This window comes from Salvelinus namaycush, chromosome 40 (assembly GCF_016432855.1).
Source record: "Salvelinus namaycush isolate Seneca chromosome 40, SaNama_1.0, whole genome shotgun sequence".
NCBI lineage: Eukaryota > Metazoa > Chordata > Actinopteri > Salmoniformes > Salmonidae > Salvelinus > Salvelinus namaycush.
The window spans coordinates 18843225-18869688 of NC_052346.1; the positions used below are offsets into that span (position 1 = coordinate 18843225).

The 26464-nt window shown below is 45.3% G+C and overlaps 2 protein-coding genes across 2 annotated transcripts; both read right to left on the minus strand.

Moving 5' to 3' along the window:
• Nucleotides 1–20: 20 nt before the first annotated feature.
• LOC120033586 (POU domain, class 2, transcription factor 1-like) lies at nucleotides 21–13956 on the minus strand. The gene is made up of 13 exons (XM_038979998.1): nucleotides 13891–13956; nucleotides 9093–9155; nucleotides 8729–8811; nucleotides 7853–8044; nucleotides 7655–7763; nucleotides 7476–7564; nucleotides 7162–7338; nucleotides 6714–6855; nucleotides 6415–6569; nucleotides 5967–6213; nucleotides 4698–4932; nucleotides 4539–4597; nucleotides 21–4315 (listed from the first exon to the last, which is right to left on the minus strand). Exons 1-13 carry the CDS (start codon nucleotides 13934–13936, stop codon nucleotides 4047–4049), a joined length of 1866 nt encoding a protein of 621 aa, XP_038835926.1. The 5' UTR covers nucleotides 13937–13956; the 3' UTR covers nucleotides 21–4046.
• Nucleotides 13957–14688: 732 nt separating this feature from the next.
• On the minus strand, nucleotides 14689–25062 carry dusp27 (dual specificity phosphatase 27). The gene is made up of 5 exons (XM_038979565.1): nucleotides 24950–25062; nucleotides 23074–23192; nucleotides 19983–20214; nucleotides 19100–19317; nucleotides 14689–18003 (listed from the first exon to the last, which is right to left on the minus strand). The coding sequence occupies exons 1-5, from the start codon at nucleotides 25060–25062 to the stop codon at nucleotides 15248–15250; spliced, it is 3438 nt and encodes a 1145-aa protein (XP_038835493.1). The 3' UTR covers nucleotides 14689–15247.
• Nucleotides 25063–26464: the final 1402 nt, after the last annotated feature.

Sequence of the window (26464 nt, forward strand, 5' to 3'; positions counted from 1 at the left end):
TGCAAAGGAGACACAATGGCAACAATGTTACTACTTTTAATGATGTTTATAACAAAGTTACAGTAAGAGATTTTTCATATACATTTGTAAGTAAAAAAAATGTAATCCCCCAAATACAGCAGACAAACAGGGACATAGTTAAACGACTACAGTCTCCCTACGTTGTTCCTGTGACAACAGTGTGGCGTGATAGTAGTTGATATAGCAGTAGTAAGCTAGTATACTGTTGAGTGGGTGTGTTCATCTATGTAGTCTGCCAAGCAGTGACATCACACCTTGCATTGCCACAACCATGGGTGTCACCACCTAGAGTTAGTGTGACAACTGCTACCTCACTAAACGAGACAGGAGGAAGTAGGGACCAGATTTGGAGTGGTGTACAGAACGATTACAAAAAACTGTAATCCGTTAAATTATCAGCAAAAATATTGTAATCAGATTAGATACTTTTGAAAAACTAGATTACTTCTTGGTTAACAAAATTTTACATTGACACCTTTCTGTTTTATCAATTACATTAAATTAGGCATTGAAAGACATTTACGTTTATTTCCCCTGAGCGAGTCTGATCACAAGTCAGAGACTACTATGACACAACAAATGTGTTTGATGGATCATTTTTGTCTTCTTCTAATGCTTCTTAAGGGGAAAGTAATCAGATTGTTACTGAGTAATCTAAAAGTTAGTTAACTGTTTACAATTTCAGATAACTAGTAACGGATTACATTTAGAAAGTAACCTACCCAACTTTGTGTGGGTGTTAGAAAAAGATATGCAAGCCTACACGTTTTCTTTTTTTTGTAAAAAAAAAAAAAGTATTAAATCACGATACACAGGCAGTGAATCGAGGCACTGAATCCTAAAACATACAAAAATACCTTACATTTGACCATCTACCAACAGTAAGTTCATTCTGCATTGACATCCATACTGAATGAGAAAAAAAACAATTAAGCTCTTTTCAAAACACATTTTCTGCTTGACGATATCTTCCCTGAAATGTACCATAATATACATTGCGCTTTGGATGCCAGTGCTTGGTTCTGTATCGGTCTATTACAGTATAAATACGCTGTAGGGACGGGAGTAGAAAGATGAGCGTGAAGAGTGGGAAAGACCGTCAGAGGCCGGGATTCATTCCGGTCCTAGGTTATAAAGGTATTACGTATTTTAAAGGCAATGTTCCCTGCTTTTGCAGAGGTCCCATTCACGATAAATGCTGCATATGTTCAGCTCAATCAGAAATTGCCTTTAAAAGCCGCAACGCCTATAACCCCGCGATCGGATTGAATCCCGGCCAGAGTATTCTTTGGTATTTGTGTAGATGAAACATTTAACAGGATTTTTGCTTTGGAATACAGCTGGAGGAAAATATCTGCCCTCTACTTGACGTAGAAACAAAACAAACAAATGTTAAGGGGTGGGCAATCATTTAGACTCAAGGGCCACATCGGGATTTCAAAATTCAGTGGAGGGCCGCACTTTTTTGGGGATCGATTTGTGGGCCAGAAAAAGGGCAGTTATTTTAAAACGTAAAAGGTCCATTATAATTGAAATACTTTCTAGTTTTAGACGTTCAAAAGTTTCCTGGGGTGTTTTTTTCCTCTGACCGTATGTTGCCGACCCCTGCATTACTTGGTGTACAAATAAAACTAAGACAATGTGTAAGAGATGTGATGACTAACTGCACAACATTCAGGTAAAGCAGCACCACTGATCTAAGTGTGTGTGGTAGAGAGTTATGTCTTTGGTTTCTTTTGAGATGCTGCCTCCTGGTGTTGAATAGGCCCAACAGTCCCAGATGAACCCAGCACTAGACAGCCTGTCCCTCCCCAAGACTGGAACCATCAGGATGTCAGTAAAGCTTTACAAACAGGTTGTTTTCTAACCTGCATTAACATACAAGTAGTAGTCTGCAGATACCATATATCCCATCCATTAAGGCCACAAAATTAAACATTTTCTCCCTTGTGAAGTAAACATAAAGGCATGAAAAGTACACATTTGTGAAAACTTCTGGCTTTACATTTTTTTGATAAAACAGCACACACACAAAAGTAAAAAACAAAACACAGTACATTTCCTTAGTTACAAGAGGACCATAATGGAAACAAGCATTTGGACTTTGTGTTTATATCCTCAGTTTGGTATGTGTATCTGTTGCCGGGTCAAAAAAATGTCATGGATTTTAAATTGTCAAATCAAATCATTAAACTGCAAGTCAACAGACAAAAAGGCCAGAAACGGATCAGTCCACACCCTGTGGTTTACTTTGGTCCAGAGTCACACTTAAACATTTCTATCCTACAGAGGATGTTAAAGATAATGCACTACATTCACTTACAGGAACCTACTAGTTCAGATAGAAAACAGGAATATTTCATGTATATATATTACTTGCATGTGAATATCGAGTGCTAGACGTAAAGTAAAAATGGCCCTCGGATACATATTTCAAAAACTTCTCAATATAGCAGAGCAAACCCACAACAAAAAGACTCAAGCAAGCAGAGATACAACTACATTTCCCATAAGGCTTTGCAGGAAACCCCCAGAACAAACAAACACCACCAAGAAAAGATCTACCCATCAAACCAGCTACAAAATGAAAACGCTAATGCTTTGGTATGTAGGATCAGACAAGAATAAACTACCATTTCCGTGAATATATTACATAATAATAGCAGTAGTACTGGACACTGCAGTTACAGTGCATGTGGAGTCAGCTCATGTTGTGTATCAAGATATGATTCTCTGCTGTAGTCACCGTTTCAAACATACAGCAAAGCTACAAAAAAAAACAGGTAAACATTTCTACATTCTTAGAATTGATGGTTTCAGTTTTGCTTGACTATATATATATATTGTTTTCTTGCTGCTGAGGTATTTCAATATATTATGTTGAGTCAGTACTGATTGCAGTACCCAGGGCTCTAGTGGCAGCATATTTTGTCTTACGAGAAAGAATAAGCTCAGAGAAGGCCAGACCTGGACAATCTCCTTTAACTTGTACATGCAGTGACTCACTGGGAAATGGCTATCCTGAGTATTACTTCAAGATCATTACTCTTGTAAATACCTTCTTGAGCTCATGTAATCCAAGGCAGAGATTCAGTATGGGCCATGCAACCCCACTATACTACTGGACACCTTACCCTACCTTCTCCAGCCGCTCTTTTTGGTATCCTGCCTCTGTCTTCTATAGACCTCGGCATAAGGGAGGAGAATATCAGAGAGAAACATCTTTGTTAGTCTTTGGAAAGTCCCCTTCAAAATATTGCATTAATCTCTCCCGCTCTGGAGGTCCATTAGATAAATCCCTATGCTACATTACACTAGTGTGATGATAATACAGAGCTAAGTCTAGTACACTAATATTATTTGGTTGGATAAAGGACATTCCAAGTTCTCTTGAAGTCCGCTGTTTTTAACTCTTCCCAGAGACTGCAGTAAAGCTCTTCCATAGCAAGTCTGCATCCAGGCTCTCTCACGGTCTAGTGATTATTTTTAAAGAGTTGGAACTTTGTTGAAAAACATGTTAAAGCAACAAAACTTTTAATAAAAGTTTTGAAAAATGTACAAACGGCAAATATCAGAGAGCACACAACTAACCGCACAAAGAACATTTTAGGTAACATGAAAAACAAGCATAGAAATGTAATCTTTAGTTGTAAATCTGATGTCAACGGTCAAGGCCTGTACAACGCCCTCAAGTAAAACTTAAAATTAGAGAACCTAACACACAGATCATCATGAAATCTCTCTAGAATGTTAAACCATGTCAGTTTCATTCAATACTCAGCAAAATAAAATCAAACGCACATTTTTGGTTTTAGAAGCAGTTCTGAGGCAAAAGAGATTCTATTGCCAAATCTCAATCAATCTTTGAAAGGACCGTTAGGACCCCTTGTGGCAGAGATAGGGAGGAAAACATCTTAAGAATATTTTCCCAACAACAACTTTTTTGGTGGTAGCAAAAAGAACAAAGATTAACTAACGACCAATGAAGAGGAAGAAACGGGCAGCGACCCGCCCCGCGAGTTCATTCATTGGGCCTTAGATGCTCTGACGATGGTGTTGACTGGTGTGGTTGCCGTGGTGATGGTGTTGGTGCCAGCTGTGAGTTGCAGGCTGAGGGCACTGGCGGGGATGAAGCTGACAGGGTTACTACCCAATAAGGACAGGCTCTGGGGGTTCAGGAAGAGGGGCGTGTTCACCATGCTGGGGGCGGAGCCAGACATGCTGGTGTTAGCGAATAGCAGGTTCCCGTTCCCGTCCAGGGTGGTGATGGGGAAGGACCCGCTGGAGGCCAGAGCTGTGAGGAAGAGGGAAGGTTAGACTAGCATAGTGGCTGGGGATCATTTCTCCCTGATAAGACAAGAGAAAGCAAGGGTTCCACATCCCTTCTTGTAACCAAAACAACCCTATTTCAGAGCTCTAGTGACTTTTAAACAAGCCAGAAAGGAACACATTAAATGCATATTTAAGTATGTATATAAAGGTGCATAGTAGCGGGGTGTACTTGCCACTCAACACACCTTGGATGGTGGCTAGCGCTCCTCCAAAACCTGCAGTGGTTAGGTTCAGTAAGGCCCCCCTGGAGGAGTAATGAGTCACTTATGTGATAATGGACACAATACATATTTTTCACTTAGATACTGAGTGGAAACAGCACTTTGTGGCTGTGTGAGCCTCACCCTGTGTTGAACTGCGATGAGGGCATGAGACTCGGGCTGATTCCCGCCGCTGCAGCCGCCATTGCAGCCAGACCCCCGCCGTTGCTGTAGAGCATCTGCCCCGCCTGCGTCATGGTAACGGCTGGCTGTGACATGGTTGTCACAGAGGAGGAGGGTGTGAGGGACATAGAGGGGACTGTAGGGGTGCTGGAGATGACGGATGCTGTGTTGCCGGTGGCTGACGCCAGGGTCCTGTCTAGAACACAGGATGGTCAACATTACACCATATAAATAATATACTATCAACATCAAACAAATAGCTACAGGACAAAAGACAAGTCTGCATCACCTTCAGCGATGAGGGGAAAAAACTAGCAATAGTTACAGTCTGGATATTATTTTGGACGGCATATCGTATCGTTTTGACAATATATTTTTTTGCGCTAGTTTGCTGTACCAGCACTATTTTTCCTTCATAGCTTCAAATCAAATTTTGTTTGTCACATACACATGTTGAGCAGATGTTGCAAAATGCTTGTTCTCCATCTTCTTTTAAAATAGGAAGCCAATTTGTTTTCAGCACTTTTATTTCCCTGACTGATCTAAACCAGTTTTCTCATGGCTCTCCCTCGTTCCTCTGCAGCAGACATATGGTGAGCAATATGTTTGGAACATCGAAGTCGCAATAAAAATCACAGTATCAAATCGCAATACATTGAGAAACGCAATACACATCCTATCGCCACCTAAGTATGGTGATAATATGGTATCGTGAGGTCCCTGGCAATTCCCATGATCTTAATCTGGATAAACTAATACTACCCAATACTACTGCTACTACCCATCAGTGTTGGGATTAGTTACTTGAAAAAGTAATATTACTCATTACATTTAACAAAAGTAACGGTTTATATTACTTTGCGTTACTTTCAAGAAAAATATCTCAAAAGCTCAATTTGACCGTGAGAGAGAGCAAGGCATGCCGCTCGCTCTACTTACTACCTCAGCTTTGATCACTAGTTTCTCCTTTCATCCGTGGTGCTGCCTTCCTGTGTCAGTCTACAAGCGCTGCGCTATACAGTATATGGGCTGCTTAATTAGCCATATATAATGTAAGCCAAACATCAGCTATCAGTTGTGGTTAGCCTGCACGTATATGGACCCATAGAGATGCACAGAGGACACACTTTCCACTAGACGGTGAAGCCCTCTTTGGGCTTTGCCATCACAGAAACTATCAATGGCAAAGATTAGACGAGTACACCCAAGACTAGAAAAATACACACGTACCTGTGAAGCTGAAGCTGGTGACAGGCAGAGAGGGGGTGACGGTCACAGTGGTCTGGGGTACAGTGTTCACCAAGCTGGCAGTAGTAGGGGACGAGAAGATGGACTTCTGGAAAGCTGAGCTGCTGGGAGGGTTGATCCTCTTCTCCTTCTGCCGGCGGTTACAGAACCACACCCGGATCACCTCCTTCTCCATGTTCAGCTGGTCTGCTATCAGGGAGACCTCGTCTGACGACGGCTTCTGGTTTTGCTGCAAGGGGACAAAGAGCACCAGACTCAGTGAGGGAAAGTAGACACCTAGTGCTGGCAGTGGTCTGTAGACACCCCGACTACTTCTAAATGCACGGCGTACAGTCAAACATCCCGACATCCCTTTGGGTCGAGCTCTTCTAAAAGGCATCTAAATCTTGTCTTAACAGGTACAATCTTCTTTGTTAGAACCAGGTCTTACCTGGAGGAAGCTCTTCTCCAGGGCCACACGGATGTTGGTGTCGATGCTGGTCCTCTTCTTGCGGCGCCGGCTATTGAGGTCAGACGCCAGGCTGGGTGACCCGTGACCAGAGCCCAGGGGACTGAGGCTGGGGCTGGACTCTGAGCTCACATTCTCTGCAGCCAGGGGGACAAGGAGAGTGGGTCAGAAAACACAGAGGGAGAAAAACTCTCAGATACACTATCCAAATATAAAAATGTACATAATGACAGCATTAAAAAAATAATGTAAACACGCACACCTCCCTTATGAGGACCTACCTGCGTCGTTGAGCCACTTCTCCAGCAGCGGTTTCAGCTTACACATGTTCTTGAAGCTCAGGTTGAGTGCTTCAAAGCGGGAGATGGTGGTCTGGCTGAAGTCATTACCATACAGCTTCCCCATGGCCAGCCCCACGTCACCCTGGAGGGAGAAGAGAGGGGGAGAGGACGCAGGCAAAGTAAGACTGACATCAACCAGGTTGGTAGTATATAGGGTGAGTTCCCTTCCTTAAAAATGTAGTTTGAAGCACTGAGTATTTAGGGAAAAAAACTAAAGTACAATATAAATGCAATCCATGGAACTCTTTCATATCTTGTTTCTATGGTAAAATAATGAGGGGAAAAAATCAATTTTGGATTAAATAATTTATCACAAACACAAAAAATAAAATCCAATCTATTATGAGCGTATTACAGCGGAAGCCAGTCCTGAGTCCCTGGGCCATACCTGTGTGAAGCCCAGTCTGATCCTCCTCTGTTTGAAGGCCTTGGAGAAAATCTCCAGCTCCTCCAGATCATTGGCGTCCTCCAGAGTGGGCGTGCCCAGACCCTTAGGGGGCGGGGTCTGGCTGTGGATGAGGAGCTGGCCGGGGGTGGCAGTTATGGTCCGCGTGGGAGCGGCCGGCTGTGTGCGATAGGAGAGAAAGATAGAGGGAGGAAGATAAGAGAGATGTGCATGGTCTGTGTTCCTGTCCTGAAACAACCCACAGCCACTAACAATTCGGCTATTGTGAAAAAGTGTGTGTGTGCGTTTCCCCTGACCTGTGGGGCGATTGTGATAGTTGGAGACTGTAGGAGGTTGGCTTGGCTCTGAGGTAGTTGAGTGAGAAGATTTTGGGCTTGCAGGAGATCTGTCAAATGAGAGACGGTTTAGTGAAAGGTCCCGAAACATGAAACTTCTTCAGTGCTGGTGTATAGCTTACTATGATACTGAAACATACTGGGCTGTCCCTGTGGAGTCTGGGAGATGAAGAACTGAGGCTGTAGCTGGGTGGCCATGGAATGACCTGGCTGGACCAACACAAACTGCTGCAGGCCCTGCTGCTGGAGCTGAGAGAGAGAGAGAGAGAGAGCCAGTGTTAGACAAGTATGAGTCACTGTGTGTGAGTGAGTATATAACACTACAGTAGATCTCTTACAGGAGTGATGTGTATAGGCTGGGACAGTGGGAGTTGGGTGGTGATGGGGGTGGCTGCGGAGGCAGAGATGGCGGCCCCCGTGGTGCTGCTGTTCTGGGCCTGGCTGGCGGAGTGCTGCTGAACGGCTGCTGCAAGGAGCTGGGCCTGAGCCTGCTGGAGAAACAGCTGCTGCTGCGCTGGAGACAAGGTCAACTACACAAACAAACACACAGAGAGAGAGAGAGAGAAGAGATTGAGGGAGAGAGAGACAGATAGAGAGAAGAGATTGAGGGAGAGAGTGTGTGAGTAAGAGAGATAAAAGGGGGTGTGTAGGTGTGTATCAGAGATGTCATCTGTGGCTAAAACCCTACTACTTTTAAATTGTAAAAAGCCAGTGCAACCTATGGGGATATGACTGCAGAGAGCGAGAGAGGAGGTGGGAGTATTATAATCAAAGACTGGTTATGAGGCACATGTAAATTGCCCTACATTTGCATATCCACCCCCACCTGTTTCTAAGCGACAGTTGGAGTGGGCTAATTAGCATGCAGCAGACAGCGTGCTGGTTTTTTGTTTCAGCGAGAGGAGGCATGCCAGGCAGCAGGCTGCTGTACTTCCATTTTAACGGCTAGTTCCAAGCTGGCGCCAGGGTAGCGGGGCTAAAGGCGTCACCATGGCAACGCTGGACGCAATGAATGGACCCCTTGAGTAGCCAAGGGGACGGGATCTTATCCATCTTGCCTTGGTGTGAGCATCATGTTGGCTATGGAGCTAACCGACTGATGGCTTGTAGAGTATTAGAGACTAAAAGTATGCAAATTAGCATTTCTGGCTTTTGTAAAAATAAAAATAATAATAATAAGAAGAATATGAGTAATGCGTGGGAGTGTGTTTTACCTGTTGCAGCAGAGCCTGTGACTGTGCGTTGGTGAGGGACATGACAGTCTGCTTCTGAGAGTCCCGGCCATTGGTCAGCACGCCTAGAGAGACAGTCAGTCAGAACAACACAGTCAAAATCCTCCAACATACATCTTTACATTGGACCAAATATACAGACTCAAAGTTGTTACTACTCTGTTACCACAGTACAGCACCGAGGACAACACCATCGAACCTCAAGTCAGTTCAGGACTACATTTTCTGTGATGGAACTGAAACAGGCCATAATATATAAAGACGGCCAAGCTCCTTCCAAGAAACACATATTCCATGACATACTAAAGGCTCTAGCTGTAATCAAAACAAGGCTGTAGGAACTCACCTTTGACTACGTCCCCGTTCTCCATGGTGCTTTTACTGGACACTGACAGGTTGATTATCGAGTCTGAAACAGAGAGGAAAAATAGAAGCTTATGTTACCAGACGGCTCGGAAACAGCACATGGAAATTCAATTTATGCCTTCAGAAAACAAAAGAAAATGGCAAATTCAAAGGATCAACAAGTGTAGAATTCCACAAACCATCACAGGTGTTCTGGAATACTCTATTGTCATGACACGCGGTCCAATACCCATACTACTAGCATACCAATTGAATAGTACTGTATCCAAACCCAAAACATTGCTTCATTCAAGTGGTATGTTAGTGTGGATATTGGAACAGATCTCTCACACTGCTCTGCTCACCGGCTATTGCAGAGTCCACAGTTTGTGGCATCACCGGCGTGCCATCCAGGCCAGCTGGCACTGACCCCGCTCAGTTGGGCCCACTGACCAGGAGCAATCAGAACCCAAAAGACTGGCACAGCCAGGTGTGTTAAACAGAACACAAAAGGAGGAGTTCCGTCTAGAGTTCTCTCTCACTGTGACAACTAGCTGCTCGGCACACCGTCTCTCTCACTGTGACAACTAGCTGCTCGGCACACCGTCTCTCTCACTGTGACAACTAGCTGCTCGGCACACCGTCTCTCTCACTGTGACAACTAGCTGCTCGGCACACCGTCTCTCTCACTGTGACAACTAGCTGCTCGGCACACCGTCTCTCTCACTGTGACAACTAGCTGCTCGGCACACCGTCTCTCTCACTGTGACAACTAGCTGCTCGGCACACCGTCTCTCTCACTGTGACAACTAGCTGCTCGGCACACCGTCTCTCTCACTGTGACAACTAGCTGCTCGGCACACCGTCTCTCTCACTGTGACAACTAGCTGCTCGGCACACCGTCTCTCTCACTGTGACAACTAGCTGCTCGGCACACCGTCTCTCTCACTGTGACAACTAGCTGCTCGGCACACCGTCTCTCTCACTGTGACAACTAGCTGCTCGGCACACCGTCTCTCTCACTGTGACAACTAGCTGCTCGGCACACCGTCTCTCTCACTGTGACAACTAGCTGCTCGGCACACCGTCTCTCTCACTGTGACAACTAGCTGCTCGGCACACCGTCTCTCTCACTGTGACAACTAGCTGCTCGGCACACCGTCTCTCTCACTGTGACAACTAGCTGCTCGGCACACCGCCTCTCTCACTGTGACAACTAGCTGCTCGGCACACCGTCTCTCTCACTGTGACAACTAGCTGCTCGGCACACCGTCTCTCTCACTGTGACAACTAGCTGCTCGGCACACCGTCTCTCTCACTGTGACAACTAGCTGCTCGGCACACCGTCTCTCTCACTGTGACAACTAGCTGCTCGGCACACCGTCTCTCTCACTGTGACAACTAGCTGCTCGGCACACCGTCTCTCTCACTGTAACAACTATCTGCTCGGCACACCGTCTCTCTCACTGTGACAACTATCTGCTCGGCACACCGTCTCTCTCACTGTGACAACTATCTGCTCGGCACACCATCTCTCTCACTGTAACAACTAGCTGCTCGGCACACCGTCTCTCTCACTGTGACAACTAGCTGCTCGGCACACCGTCTCTCTCACTGTGACAACTAGCTGCTCGGCACACCGTCTCTCTCACTGTGACAACTAGCTGCTCGGCACACCGTCTCTCTCACTGTGACAACTAGCTGCTCGGCACACCGTCTCTCTCACTGTGACAACTAGCTGCTCGGCACACCGTCTCTCTCACTGTGACAACTAGCTGCTCGGCACACCGTCTCTCTCACTGTGACAACTAGCTGCTCGGCACACCGTCTCTCTCACTGTGACAACTAGCTGCTCGGCACACCGTCTCTCTCACTGTGACAACTAGCTGCTCGGCACACCGTCTCTCTCACTGTGACAACTAGCTGCTCGGCACACCGTCTCTCTCACTGTAACAACTAGCTGCTCGGCACACCGTCTCTCTCACTGTAACAACTAGCTGCTCGGCACACCGTCTCTCTCACTGTAACAACTAGCTGCTCGGCACACCGTCTCTCTCACTGTGACAACTAGCTGCTCGGCACACCGTCTCTCTCACTGTGACAACTAGCTGCTCGGCACACCGTCTCTCTCACTGTGACAACTAGCTGCTCGGCACACCGTCTCTCTCACTGTGACAACTAGCTGCTCGGCACACCGTCTCTCTCACTGTGACAACTAGCTGCTCGGCACACCGTCTCTCTCACTGTGACAACTAGCTGCTCGGCACACCGTCTCTCTCACTGTAACAACTAGCTGCTCGGCACACCGTCTCTCTCACTGTAACAACTAGCTGCTCGGCACACCGTCTCTCTCACTGTAACAACTAGCTGCTCGGCACACCGTCTCTCTCACTGTGACAACTAGCTGCTCGGCACACCGCCTCGCTCACTGTAACAACTAGCTGCTCGGCACACCGTCTCTCTCACTGTGACAACTAGCTGCTCGGCACACCGTCTCTCTCACTGTGACAACTAGCTGCTCGGCACACCGTCTCTCTCACTGTAACAAATCAACAAGAGTGTGGCAAACAGTCCTCCTGTCTTTTTCTCCTCATTTTCTCTCTCACTCTCTCTCTCCCTCCCTGTGGAATGGAACAGAAACAAAGAGTGCAGCTGGCAGCGTAGCGCTCATAACGAAGCAGCGTAATCAGTATTCAGCTGATTAGAACCGTATGCAAATTCAGCCCCCCGTTTCTCATTAAGCCAAGGCGCCCGCTTTGAAGTTGCGGCGAGCAATTCATTTCACACAGAGCTCCGAAAGCTTTCTGCATAATTCAAAAAATCTCTATAAATATTTATCAGCTAATTTGCATATTAATTGGATAGCTTTTAAGGAGTACGTGGCATGTGCCAAATAAGTTCACTCTTGTGCGCACTCTCTCCCTCGCAACTCTTATAATTTGAGGGCGAGGGGGATAAATTACTTTCAAGCTGTAGGCCCCACTTTGCCATTTGATAGCAAACTGATAGTAAACTTTGTTTCCAAATCCAAGACAGGAAGGAGTGAGTGTAGGACTACTCAAACCCTTATCATGGCCTTCTCTTCAATGGCAAATCTCCAAAACAAAACATATGACATTGAATTTGTATGAGACTGATGGCTGTAGGCCTACATTGAAAATGTTTGAGCTTCAGCAGACAGTTGTGGATAAGAGCCTTGAGTTCCATAAACCTAATTGGCTCACAATGCATTATGCAAATCATTCAATTAATAGAATTTCAGATTAGCAATGAATTATGCTTTCATGTTATTGAAAGCCCAAATGCATAATGCAAAGTAGATAAGGGAGAGAGAGCGCACAGGAGAGAGGGGGCAGAAAGATGGCAGAGAAAATGAAAATTCAGCGTATTCAAATAACAGACATCCAAAATATGCAAAACATCGATCATATTCTGTCAAATTAGAGCTGAAAAACACTGCATAAGATTCCTCCTGACCATTGGAGGCCCTGACACTCAGGGCTTTACGACACTCCGTAACATTCTATCAGAAGTCGTTTACCTTCAGGTAGACAACTATAGGACTAGACGTTAGTAAAAGGAAAAATGGGAAAGGAAATAGGCGAAGTCAAAAATGTGATTGTTTTAGAAGAGACTAACTGATGGGTAGCCCATATGATGAGTAGTCTACATGAGATCCACAGAAGACCTGGTTCTTACATCAACCTCTAGTACACCGTGGAGCGGCCAGGGAGGGGTCTCTTACTCAACTGTGTCACTCTTCAGAAAACATAGGCTGAGCTAGTACTAGGACAACTATAAAAGTTATTCCACTGGCATGCCTGTAGGCCTAGCGGAGAAGACACAAACAATGACAAACGTTGACATTTCAATTTCAGTCTGCTTTCACTAGCAAACAGAACAAACCAGTTGGGAACAATAGCCCTCTTTGCCCAAAAAGTATTCAACCTGATACCTAGTCTGTGACCTTGGCCTGGAACTTGGTACAGGTACTTGCCTGTAACCAGTTACAAACGTGGTGGCAAACTCCACTCCAAGCTGTTTAACATTTTATCAAAAAGTTTTAGTTCAAATCTCGAAGAGAAGTTAGGAGAACTACGCTATCAGGATGTCAACGTTTCCATGGATTTTCATCGTTTTTCGTTGGTGCGATCTCATTGATACAGTACCCAAAACGTTGACTGTGTTCATTGCTACAATCAAGTTACTGTAGTCAGCTGGTAATGAAAATAAGTGATCTCCTCCTAGTGGTAAACCCCTCCTCCCAACTGCATTGCAAATAATAGATTTACTGAATTAATGCAATTGTTGTATCAAGTCCTCGCTAGATCCTATACAATTAATTCTAAGCATACCTCTGAGATAAATGAATATGCAAAATATAGCTAGCTGCTAGTTAGCACGAAGTAACACTAGCTATTTGCTAGCTAGTGTCCATGCAAGCGAAGCTAGCTCGTTAACTATTGCCTTTTTTCTGTAGCTATGTTCCATTACAAATAAAACAATAAGTGAAATAGCTAGAGCAAACAACTCAACAGCGTTGCCGATTACAGATAAAATATGTTAAATCGCTGTGACTTTTGGCTATGAATATGTAACGCGCACCACACAAAGGAGGGAATGTCTTCTCCTCGAACGACAACAACAATCCTGGCTAGTTTTTTTTCCTCCTACACGCGCCGGGTAAGATTGTGAACTAGAGCAACCATATGGTGCTGGTCTTTTCGTTTATTTGTCACGGAGTCAGGCCTAATAAAATATAATCTGCAAATGAATATGTAAAATGTAGTAATGATTACCTGGTCCTGAACTTTCATATTGGCTCATTACTCCTCCGTCAGCCATATTGAATATTTAAAACAAATGCATTCAGTCAACTATAGAAGCCCTCCCACCCGGGTCGTCACTATCTGACCATGCTAGAACCGACGGAAGTAGGCCTACAGCGCTTCAAAAACCTCAAACACGATTTTGAACACTTATACCCGACCAACCACCAACCCTAACATAATCATACAATTCGTTTTAGAACAGATATCGTCTGTTCTAGCTCAGTTCTGCATATACTTTTGCCCGTCTAGCATGTCCATCTAGTCACTAGCCTAACACTCACCTGGCATCAATAGAGACAATAACACCACTACAAATAAACCATGGCAGAGAGTAGTAATGACATGTTTTTCTTTCGCAAAGTGGAACAGTAGCATTGACTATGTTATTTGCGCGCGTGTAACTGTGCGAGTGCATACAGTACATGCCCATACTTGTAGGGCTAGACAGACGCTCAATAGGATATTGACTGCCTTGTCCAAGTGTGTCTTGCTGTAGTCTTCTACCCATAATATAACAAGCAGATAGTATGTATGGGGTAAAATATTGTGATAAAAAGCACCCAGTTCAGTAGTGATGAATATGTTGAGTTCCCCCTTACAATGTAAAGTGCTATGCGATTTGGTTCATGATTATCCTAATTCCTTTTATTCTGTCTTCTATTCTTCTACTCTGTCTCATGTTTCCCATAAAGATGTGATCAACTAGAATCCAGGTCAGTGTCCTTAGGCATGAGGAATGAGATAAAAAAAATAAAAACAAGCAGATAATTACTTTAACATTTATTGCAATTATAAATGCTTTGAAATGGGTTGCGTTTGTGCTCCAAAAATTGTACAGCATAAATATTTGATGTCAGTAATCTAGTTTAGATTGTTTTGTAGGTTAGTTGTTGCATTTTACAATCAATGCAACAAACAGCAGACATGTGTTACTCTACTTGCACTGCACAAGCAATGCAGTTAGGCTGAGGCAATATTTAAATATTTTGCTTCCATTTGATTATAAAATTGACTATGAGAAATAAACTCGTTTGAGTTTAGAATGCAAAGTGCACATTTTCCCTTTTCCATTATAATAAAGCTTAGATATTTGATTTAGATTAGTATTTACATGTCAGAATGATCTATAACAACTACCTATAGAATTATAAAGGTCACCCCACTTCTGAGACTAAAAAGACCACAAGTGATGTTCTAAGAAATCCCCATTGACTAGCGGTGGCATGTGTAGCAAGTGTGCAATTTTAATTTATTATCTGAAGAAACATATTAACATTGGATTGAGTTTCTTTCATACTGTAAGTGTGACACTATCTTTGATTGGTTAAGAGTCACTGCTTCTGTAACCATTTGACTTTGATTCTTGTTGTGCCCTCCAAGCTGCTACGATGTCATCGTCCTGCATTTCTGCCTCAGCCCGAGCCCGAGACCTCTGCCTAAGCTGGCTGAGGAATCTGTCGACATCTTCTTCCTCCTCCTTTTCTTCCTTCCTTTCTATCCTCCCCTCCGTCTCCCCTCCACTCTCATATTGTGAGTGATGAGTAAACTTCCTCTTCGATGTATAACTCTCTTCTTCTTCCTCCTCTTCCTCAGTGGTTGCGTAGGATCTTCTAGCCCTGTAGCTGCTGGAATCCATGCCGTTGGAAGAGAATTTGCCAAGTACACGTGACTCTGTGTCTGCCTGGAATCTAGAGCGATATCTGGATGCGACTTCATACTCCTCCTCTTCCTCTTCCTCCTCAAACAAGTCCCTCCGGCCTCCGAAGTTATACACGGAGGCAGATGGCCCTGGATCAGTCTCATCTTCTGCACTATAGGATGCTGGTTTCCTCGAAGGAGGCATGACGTTGGTTAGCCATTCATCAACACTAGTGTTCTTTTCTTTCTCCAGAGCGGTGGAGAGATTGAGGCAGCCCGAAAGGCCATAGCTTCGCGTAGGTGCTTTCTTTTTCTCTGGTGCAGGTGGGAGAGACGTCTTTATCTTTCCCGTTAAATAGTCATCCTCCTTCTCTTCCTTCTCTTCGCCCTCGTCCTTGGGCTTCTTCTTCTTGTAGAGTGTGCTGCGCTTGTTATCTTCCGCGATCTTCTTCACCCCGTAGCAGGCCATCTTGTTCCTCATCTCCGACTGCATCTGCTTGTCCATGGAGTCCAGCTTCTGTAGGTTGACCTGGTCCGCGAAGAGGCTGTAGAGGGGCACGCTGGTGGTGGTGATCTTGCTCCTGCGGGAGCCCAGACCGGAGACGCTGGAGAGATTACTGGTAGAAGAAGCAGCACTTCTACCGGAGAGCACAGACTCGGCCCTGTCAGCACTGACACCGTGATGAGCCAGCGAGCTTGAGTAGGACGCTCCACTCAGCATAGAAGCCTTGTCATCATCCAAGCCACGTCTTGCTGGCCCTACCACACTAGATGCCCCACCGAAACTTAGCACCGATCCAGCCTGGGACGGGGGGAGGCTCATCTCACGCTCCTTCTGGATGAGGGTCTCGGAAACCACATTGGCGATCCAGTTCTGAATGCTGGACAGGTCGACCATGGGCTCCCCACCAGGTCCCTGCATTGTGGGCACAGGGATCATGGGGACTTGGGGAATGCCCTGGGGAATTCCTGAGCCCATGGAGGCCTGAGATCTGGTGCTGCGGGCTTGGGATACAGAAGACCTGCCACTCAGCATGGACATGTTGTCATCATTGGTAACACTTCCGGCTTGCGAGCCGCCAGGCCGGGCGAAGAAGGCAGAGAGCGGCAGGGTGCTTCCGCTCACGGAGCTCTCCGTCTCCCAGCCACACATGGACTGACTCTCTTCCAGCGTCTTCCGCGAGCGCTCCAGGAGCTCCTCCCGCCTCTGTCTCCTCTTGGCTGTGGCCGAGTCCTCGCCGCGGCTCATCTCCACAATGTCATCTTTTGTTGCCTTGTTGTCCTCTCCAAGCCGCTTTGCCTGTTTCATCTTCCAGGTCTGGTAGGCTGTGAGGTTGACGTCCTCCAGTGCCGGAGTGCGGGCCTCAGCATCGCCCTCTCCCTGCTCCCCACTGCCCCATACACCCCCGGCTCTTTTCTCCCCCTCCCTCCCTTCATCGTTCTTATTCCAGCCAAACTGGATCCTCTTCACCCTCCAGCGCTCCAGGGGAGTTAGGTTCTCCTTGTTCCTCTTGCAGAAGTTGTACATGGAGCTGGTGTCCGAGAGCACGCTCTCCACGTCGTCCTCAATTGTCTGCTTCTTATTTTCTGTCCCCTCCATCGCCGTGCTCTCACTGTTGTTGTCATCGTCCTTCTTGCGGTAGCGCGCCGCCGCCTGCTCCTCGATCTCCTTCAGACGCTGCTTCCACAGGTCAGAGTAGCTGCTGCAACTGGCCGTGGACACTGATTCTGAGGGGGAGCGCCGTGGGCGCCGCTTCAGGCGCTCCTTCATGGCCTGGATGTCCTCGCTGGTCACGCTCTCCAGGTCTTCTGGTGCCCCAGGACCCCGCATGCCCCCCAGGAGAGACTCCTCGTCCCCAGCCTCGCTCATCAGCTGTTGCTCCCACCACTCCTCGCTCTGGTACTTCTCGTTCCTCCTCTGCCACTCGCGGATCATGCTCATGCCATCTTCATCCCCATCCTCTGCATCCTCCCCACCGTCGCGAGCGTCTTTTCCAGGCAGGGCCAGGACCTCTATCGTCTCTGCCCGTTCCAGGCTCATCCGCTGCCCTCCAAAAACACCGTCCCTGAGGGCGGCGGCTGCGGCAGACGAGGCCACACTACTCATCACGCTTTGGCTGTCCTCCTCCTCCTCCATCATGATGGAGTGGGCCTTCACGTCCATCATGCTCTCTTCGTCGTCAAACAGGTGGGCGCGAGTGTGGGCGTCGATGACGGAGCACTGGCTGAGGGTGTCGTCATCATCGTCATCACGCTCCTCTAGTAGAGTCTCGTTGAGTTGACGCAGCTGCTTTAGGAAGCCCTCATTGGGGTTGATGGGTCGCTTCTTCCTCAGAGTGGTCAGTGTCTCCATGATGGTCATGTGTTGGAAAATCATGAGGTAGGCGGCCACCAGCACAGCGGAGCGGCTCTCGCCCATCATAGAGGACACCAGGACCTTACCTGCAGGAGAAGAAGACAAAAACACACTTCCATTGGTTACCCTTGACATAAGAAATAACTATTTTTCAGGGTTTATATATAGTTAATTAAAGATACATTTGCAACATAAGGGATGAGCAAATCACAATAGTGATTTCATGAATCTGAAAGCATTAGGTACCAGTTTGATGATAACAGCTGTAGCTGTAGGAGGCTAATACATTTTATGTGCAGGTAGAGCAGCATGATGTCTGCTCTGCAATGACACTCTATAACCAGCAGAGGGCTGTAATTCCCTTCCAGTTGTGAATGTGTCACTCCTAAGCACTGTACCCCCCCAGCTATAAACTCTGACATCATAACCCATGATATGATAACCCCCAAGGTGCCAGCTTTGAAATGTGATACGTTGCTTACTCCCTCCCTGTAGCGGAAAGGACAGCGAGGCCCCGCAGACCCAAACCAATGACAAGAATACTAGTCACTACTGCCTGACATTTAACCTGATTCTTAACAGCTATGTGTTTAATTAATTCAGAAGAGGTCAGTGGATCTAATCTATTTGGGGTTTAATTAGAGTTGGGGCGGAGGGAGGGGGGGTGAAAAGCTTTAGAAGATGATTCACCCGCCTAAACAGAGGCCAGATATAGCTAGGCTATCCCTGTCCATTGGCTCTGAGTGACCTCCCTAAAATAAGACTGACAGCCACCCCTGGTTATGATGAGTAATTAAGATTAGTCTAGAATCTAGATGGAACTCCAAGCAGTCTCTGGATTGGTCTAGAGATGGAATTTCAAGCCTCATCATCACTGGGTCCAGTTAAACCAAAGCAAACAATCCAGAGATTGGTTCTACTATGTCCAGGTCAGCCCAGACTCAACGCCAATGGAAATGGGAGAAAAACATGAGATCACACAAGAAGACGTTCATATCGTATCCATTAAATATCCTGGTAATAGCTCTGCCTTGCTGTCTGATAGGCTAGGTGGAAGTTTCACCATATTACTTTCAAATCCTGGTAGTTCTACAAATGCATAGGGTGTAGGGTCTAAGGCGGGTCCATTTAGAATTGGGCCTTGATCCACCAATAAGAACACACAAAAGAACACTGACTCACCCTTGTGTGTCAACAGGGCCTCATCCAGGAACTCAGCACAGGTTCTGAAGTGAGGGGAGATGTCAGACTCTGCAAAGTCATCTACCTCGATACCCATGTAGCTGATGTTCATGCCAGCATAGAAGGCCTCCCCGGTGTAGACCCCGGTACCGTGGGCAGCGTTCAGGATGTGGGTGATACCCATGCGCTTCAGACGAGCTTTATTGACAGCCACGGATCTGCAAAACAGAGGAAGGAACAAGCAACGCTGTTGTTGTTGTGGTCATATAGTCACGGTTATGAAATGGCTGGTAAGGACATGGAGTATCCATGACAAGTACACTGACCCGAAACAGACTGCAATACACAGGCCTCTTTTACAAAGTATTATAAACTGGGTGGTTCGAGGGATGAATGCTGACTGGCTGACAGCCGTGGTATATCAGACGGTATAACACGGGTACGACAAAACATGTCTTTTTACTGCTCTAATTACGTTGATAACCAGTTTATAATAGCAATAAGGCACTTCGGGGATTTGTGGTATATAGCCAATATACCACGGCTAAGGGCTGTATCCAGGCACTCCGCCTTGCGCCGTGCATAAGAACAGCCCTTAGCCGTGGTATATTGACCATATACCACACCCACTCAGGCCTTGTTGCTTAATTATACCGTAGGAGGTGAACAGCTATCTATCTGTCAATCTATTGACACTCAGTGAAGTAGTCTATGGTGGAAGTGAGGTGGGGGTAAATCTAGCTGGCATGATGTTCCATGAGCTATGCATATATTACTGTATTTTGAAGGGCAGAGCATGTGTGTGTGTGTGTGCTTGTGTGTGATGGGTGTGTGGGGATATGTAATGCATACAGTAACTTCCATGGCACAGTGAGTGACTCACTTCTCAGCGATGAATATGTTGTTCCACACCTCGTCCACGGGGTTGTTGGGGGCCTCCAGGCGGTCCTGTACCATGGCCCGCTGGATGTCCATCACACAGGGGGTGTTATAGGGGCTGCGGTCATCGATCATGTCCTTCACCCGGTTGTACAGGTCCTCCACCATCAGCTGTTCAGCTGTCTCCAACATGCTGTCTGGGGTACTCTCTGCCCTGATACCCCGTTGTGGGAGCTCTGAGGAAAGGAAAGAGCAGACTATTCAGATACACACACACACACACACACACACACACACACACACACACACACACACACACACACACACACACACACACACACACACACACACACACACACCCTACTGCCTAATCCACAATATTACATAATTCATTGCATCTAAACGTGTAAGTAGGCTACAGACAATGGCTAGATTGAAGGAAATAACTTTGTGCTGCAAAAATCCCCACTCTCTGTGTCAGTCTTTACAAACCATACCAGGAGTATGTCACATTTGCAGACAGCATCCGTTAAGGATAGACAGCTGCTGCAGGGACACACTGATAGAAAGCAAAGTAACCTATTCAAAGTTAGCTAGGAGCATAATTGTGGTGTGTGGGCGAACGCATTACCCCAATCAGGCAGTCTAGCTATGGATAATAGCTTGGACGTCTCTAGCTGGATATTGCCATAATGAACACATTGTATTCTCAGGTAAGAGATAGAGGTGATTACTCTAACGCTACAGTATAATCAAATCAAACTTTATTTGTCACATGCGCCGAATACAACAAGTGTAGACCTTACCGTGAAATGCTTACTTACAAGCCCTTAATAACCTCATAAGGATCCGCCCCCTTTTTTAAAAAAATGGCTTAAAATGACATACCCAAATCTAACTGCCTGTAGCTGAGGCCCTGAGGCAAGGATATGCATATTATTGATATCATTTGAAAGGAAACACTTTGAAGTTTGTGTAAATGTGAAAGGAATGTAGGAGAATATAACACATTAGATCTGGTAATGCAAGAGAAAGGCCATAATGTATTATTCCAGCACAGGTGCAATTTAGATTTTGGCCACTAGATGACAGCAGTGTATGTGCAAAGTTTTAGACTGATCCAATGAACCATTGCATTTCTGTTAAAAATGTTGGAAAGAAAACTGCCCAAATGTGCCTAATTTGTTTATTAATAACTTTCCAAGTTCAAAACTGTGCACTCTCCTCAAACAATAGCATGGTATTATTTCACTGTAATAGCTACTGTAAATTGGACAGTGCAGTTAGATTAACAAGAATTTAAGCTTTCTGCCAACATCAGATATGTCTATGTCCTGAGAAATTTTCTTGTTACTTACAACCTCATGCTAATCGCATTAGCCTACGTTAGCTCAAACGTCCTGTGTGGGACCCACCGATCCAACAGTGCAGTTCAAGAAGAGTTAAGAAAATATATACCAAATAAACTGAAGTAAAACATTTTTTTTAAGTAACATAATAAAATAACAATAACGAGGCTATATACAGGGTCAGTGTGCAGGTGTAACGGATGTGAAATGGCTAGCTAGTTAGCGGGTATGCGCTAATAGCGTTTCAATCAGTTACGTCACTTGCTCTGAAACCTAGAAGTAGTGTTGCCCCTTGCTCTGCAAGGGCCGCGGCTTTTGTGGAGCGATGGGTAACGACGCTTCGTGGGTGCCAGTTGTTGATGTGTGCAGAGGGTCCCTGGTTCGCGCCCGTGTCGGGGCGAGGGGACGGTTTAAAGTTATACTGTTACACAGGGGTACAGGTTAGTTGAGGTAATTTGTACATGTAGGTAGGGGTGAAGTGACTATGCATAGATAATAAACAGCGAGTAGCAGCAGTGTACAAAACAAATGGAGGGTGGGGGGTGTCAATGTAAATAGTCCGGTGGCCATTTGATTAATTGTTCAGCAGTCTTATGGCTTGGGGGTAGAAGCTATTAAGACTTGGCGCTCTGGGACCACTTGCCGTGCGGTAGCAGAGAAAACAGTCTATGACTTGGGTGACTGGAGTCTCTGACAATTGTATGGGCTTTCCTCTGACACCGCCTATTATATAGGTCCTGGATAATAGAGCAGTGCAGTGCACGCTGTATGTATTCAAGGTCTCTCTGGAGTGTCTTGGATTGATTATTGAACTGCTTTTTAAGCAAAATACAATTAACCCTTGTATGTAATATAAGTATCTTGTCAGGCCGAAGAGAAGTACCTTTGTCCGAGACATTGTGTAATGCAATGCAACCAAAATTGGCCTTCGGGGACAATAAAGTTCTATTGAATTGAATGGGGACAAACCACAGAACTAAACTGCTTTATCTCTATGGGACAAATACAATATGTACTGGAGCCAAGCACTCCCAATGTGCTTGGCACCAGTACAGTATTTTTTTAAACTAGGCAAGTCAGTTAAGAGCAAATTCTTATTTACAATGACAGCCTACCAGGGACCAGTGGGTTATTTTTACCTTGTCAGCTCTGGGATTTGATCCAGCAACCTCTTGGTTACTGGCCCAACGTTCTAACCACTAGGCTACCACTAGGCTACCTGCTGCCCCAAGGTGCTCTCTGTATAAGGTGAACCTGCAAACATGACTAGTGGTGGCTGTTTTTCCCCGGCTTTCTTTGTGGTTCCACCCTTCAACTTTCTTTAACCTTTCGAGAGCTTGGGACTATAAGGTTCTATCTGTATTTTTGTCAACATGTAGTTATTGACAGCCTTGCTCTGTTCAATGTTCTCTACCTATACAGTAGTCTAAATACCTCAATTCATGTTAAGTTCAAAAGAATACAAGATAAAAGTAGTTCAAACTACTCATTCAAACCAATGAGGGTTCAGAACTTTAAAGCCAATTATCTCAGAATCATCTTTTTCTAGATAGAACCTTATAGTCTGAAGCGCTCACTTTGTCGACAGCCATGCTATTCTAGGTGAACAGCATTTATAAAATTGTATTCTGCCAATATGAAAGCTTTCATTTAGATGTTTTAAATCATAATGTTCAGATCCACTCACCAAGCCACAAAAACAGCATGTGAGTTATGTGTGGTTGGTGGAATGAATCTGTGTCTCACCCTCGTTGATGATTTGTTTGGCAGCTATAGCTGAGGACAGGTGAATGGGCTCCATATAGATGCTCTCGGCATCCGACCCTGATATCATGGAGAATCTGGACTCAGAGATCACGGAGAAACTGCAAAAGTATAGAGACATAGTCATAACCATATAAATATAATTACTAAGCAGACCGGGGGGGGGGGGGGGGGGGAAATATATGTAATGTCAAAAACTGGAGGTGTGATTGATTTAGCCTGACATGCAGGGTGGGCGGAGATGAAACTTTTGGGACTATTAAACAGCTTGGAAAATTCCAGAAAATGATGTAATGGCTTTAGAAGCTTCTGATAGGCTAACTGACATAATTTGAGTCATTGGGAGGTGTACCTGTGGATGTTTTTCAAACTCAGTGCCTCTTTGCTTGACATCATGGGAAAATCAAAAGAAATCAGCCAAGACCTCAGAAAATATTTGTAGACCTCCACAATTCTGGTTCACCCTTGAGAGCAATTTCCAAACGCCTGAAGGTACCACGTTCATCTGTACAACAATAGTACGCAAGTATAAACACCATGGGACCACGCAGCCGTCATACCGCTCAGGAAGGAGACGTGTTCTGTCTTCTAGAGATGAACGTACTTTGGTGGGAAAGTGCAAATAAATCTCAGAACAACAGCAAAGGACCTTGCGAAGATGCTGGAGGAAACAGGTACAAAAATATCTATATCCACAGTAAAACGAGTCCTATATCGACATAACCTGAAAGGCCACTCAGCAAGGAAGAAACCACTGCTCCAAAACCGCCATAAAAAAACCTGAATACGGTTTGCTAATGCACATTGGAACAAAGATCGTACTTTTTGGAGAAATGTCTTCTGGTCTGATGAAACAAAAATAGAACTGTTTGGCCATAATGACCATCGTTATGTTTGGAGGAAAAAGGGGGAGGCTTGCAAGCCGAAGAATACCATCCCAACCGTGAAGCATAGGGGTGGCAGCATCATGTTGTGGGGGTGCTTTGTTACAGGAGGGACTGGCGCACTTCACAAAATAGATGGCATCATGAGGTAGGAAATGTATGTGGATATATTGAAGCAACATCTCAAGACATCAGTCAGGAAGTTAAAGCTTGGTCACAAATGGGTCTTCCAAATGGACAATGACCCCAAGCATACTTCCAAAGTTGTGGCAAAATGGCTTAAGGACAACAAAGTCAAGGTATTGGAGTAGCCATCACAAAGCCCTGACCTCAATCCTATAGAAAATTTGTGGGCAGAACTTAAAAAGCGTGTGCGAGCAAGGAGGCCTACAAACCTGACTCAGTTGCACCAGCTCTGTCAGGAGGAATGGGCCAAAATTCACCCAACTTATTGTGGGACGCTTGTGGAAGGCTACCCGAAACGTTTGACCCAAGTTAAACAATTTAAAGGCAATGCTACCAAATACTAATTGAGTGTATGTAAACTTATGACCCACTGGGAATGTGATGAAAGAAATAAAAGCTGATATAAGTCATTCTCTATACTATTTTTCTGACATTTCACATTCTTCAAATAAAGTGGTGATCCTAACTGACCTAAGACATGGAATTGTTACTAGGATTAAATGTCAGTTATTGTGAAAAACTGAGTTGAAATGTTTTTGGGTAAGGTGTATATAAACTTCCGACTTCAACTGTATGTATTTGACCCAGGTCTAGTGTGCATCATAGTGTGTGACAGTAGTAATCAGTTCTTGTGAGCACTTCTGATGAAAGACGTTCTATGGACCAAATTGTGCTTGGAAGCTGAATTGAAGTTGAACAATACATTTATTTAACAAACTATTAGAGCCCTGGGTGGGTCGTTTCCCATTACAGAACTACAAGAACAGTGGGTCACCACGTATGCTTACCTGCTGGGGGAGGGACAGCGGAGATAGTGGGACTGAATAGATTTGACCTTAGTCGCCTCCTTTTCACTCTCTCCATCAGGCACCGTCTGATCGCCCTCGCTCGGTGACGCCATGGCAACGCAATCCTTCCTTTCTTGTCTTCAAGGATGTGGGAAACAGAAATTCCTCTTTTGATTCACAGAGGAAATTCATTGGTGAAACAAGCTCAGATTAGAATTCAAGGAATGTACTACAGGACAAAACAAAAACTATTGCAGACACAAATACACACAGAAAATGGTTGATAGTTACTCTGTTTTCACTGGATTCCCAAACACAATTATGTGTGTTATGAAAGCAGACATTACTCCTTCAAAAAAATACAGTTCTTGATCCCGGAAAGATGTTCCAGGAAATCTGAATGTCTCTGCCATTACCATAACAATAAGTGCCAACCTTGCCTCATAAGAAGTGCATCGTTCTAACAAATTGCTATTTCTTCACAGCCACATAAACATCTGAGACACACAGCCTCCATTTGTGGATCATGACAGACTACAGAGATGAAAAAAGGCTGTATCAACTGTTCATCACATAAGCCCAGTAAATATGATGAGGGACGTATGCTTCATCACGCTGAACCCTACTGATAGTCAACAGGTAGTCACTCACTGTCACAACTGAAAAACTGCAATCATCTGAGATTATACTGAAAGCATGAATGTGTGTATGTGTTGTGTGTGTGTATGTGTGTGTGTGTGCATGTCAGCCTTGAGTATTTATTTTTAGCAACAAGGACAGCTGCACAGAGCCTTCAGGCCCAGTGGTGTGACAGAGCAGTGAAAAGAGGGTGAAGACACCACAGTTCTGTCCCGTAACCACCCCTCCCCCCACAAAGGTGAACCTAACCTCGACCCCTAACCCCAGACGTTGTCTCTTACCTGAGCTGGTTTTAGCTGTGGTCCGCCTTTCACTGTCGGGACGTTGGGACTGTGGGATTGTAGGGGGCCAGGAGAGGGACCTAAACCAAACTTATAAGAGAGTCCCCAACCCTATCTGCCGCCCCCTCCCCCACCCTTACCCCTCTGTGGACACTCCCCCTGACACCTTACACCCCTGTGACATCACCACAGCTTCTCTCAGAGGAACATTATTAACCCTGTGAACCTGGGGTCCAGCCAAGTCCAGATACAAAGTTGCAGCAATTGGTTACACACACACACACACACACACACACACAAATATCTGTTTATTTAGATGGACAATGGATGCACGTCCGATTAGTTTTATAAACCTGTTATTATTTGTCTGTGTATGTGTGTGTGTGTGTGTATGCGCGCGCGTGTGTGTGTGTGTGTGTGTGTGTGTGTGTGTGTGTGTGTGTGTGTGTGTTTGATTGTCATTCTATTTAGGGGGTCTGCAGTCTGTGTTATCTCGAGCTGACAATGTGTCTGGCTCTAAATATATATATATATATAGAGAGAATACAGGCTAGTCAAATATATATATATAGAGAGAGAGAGAGAATGCATGCTA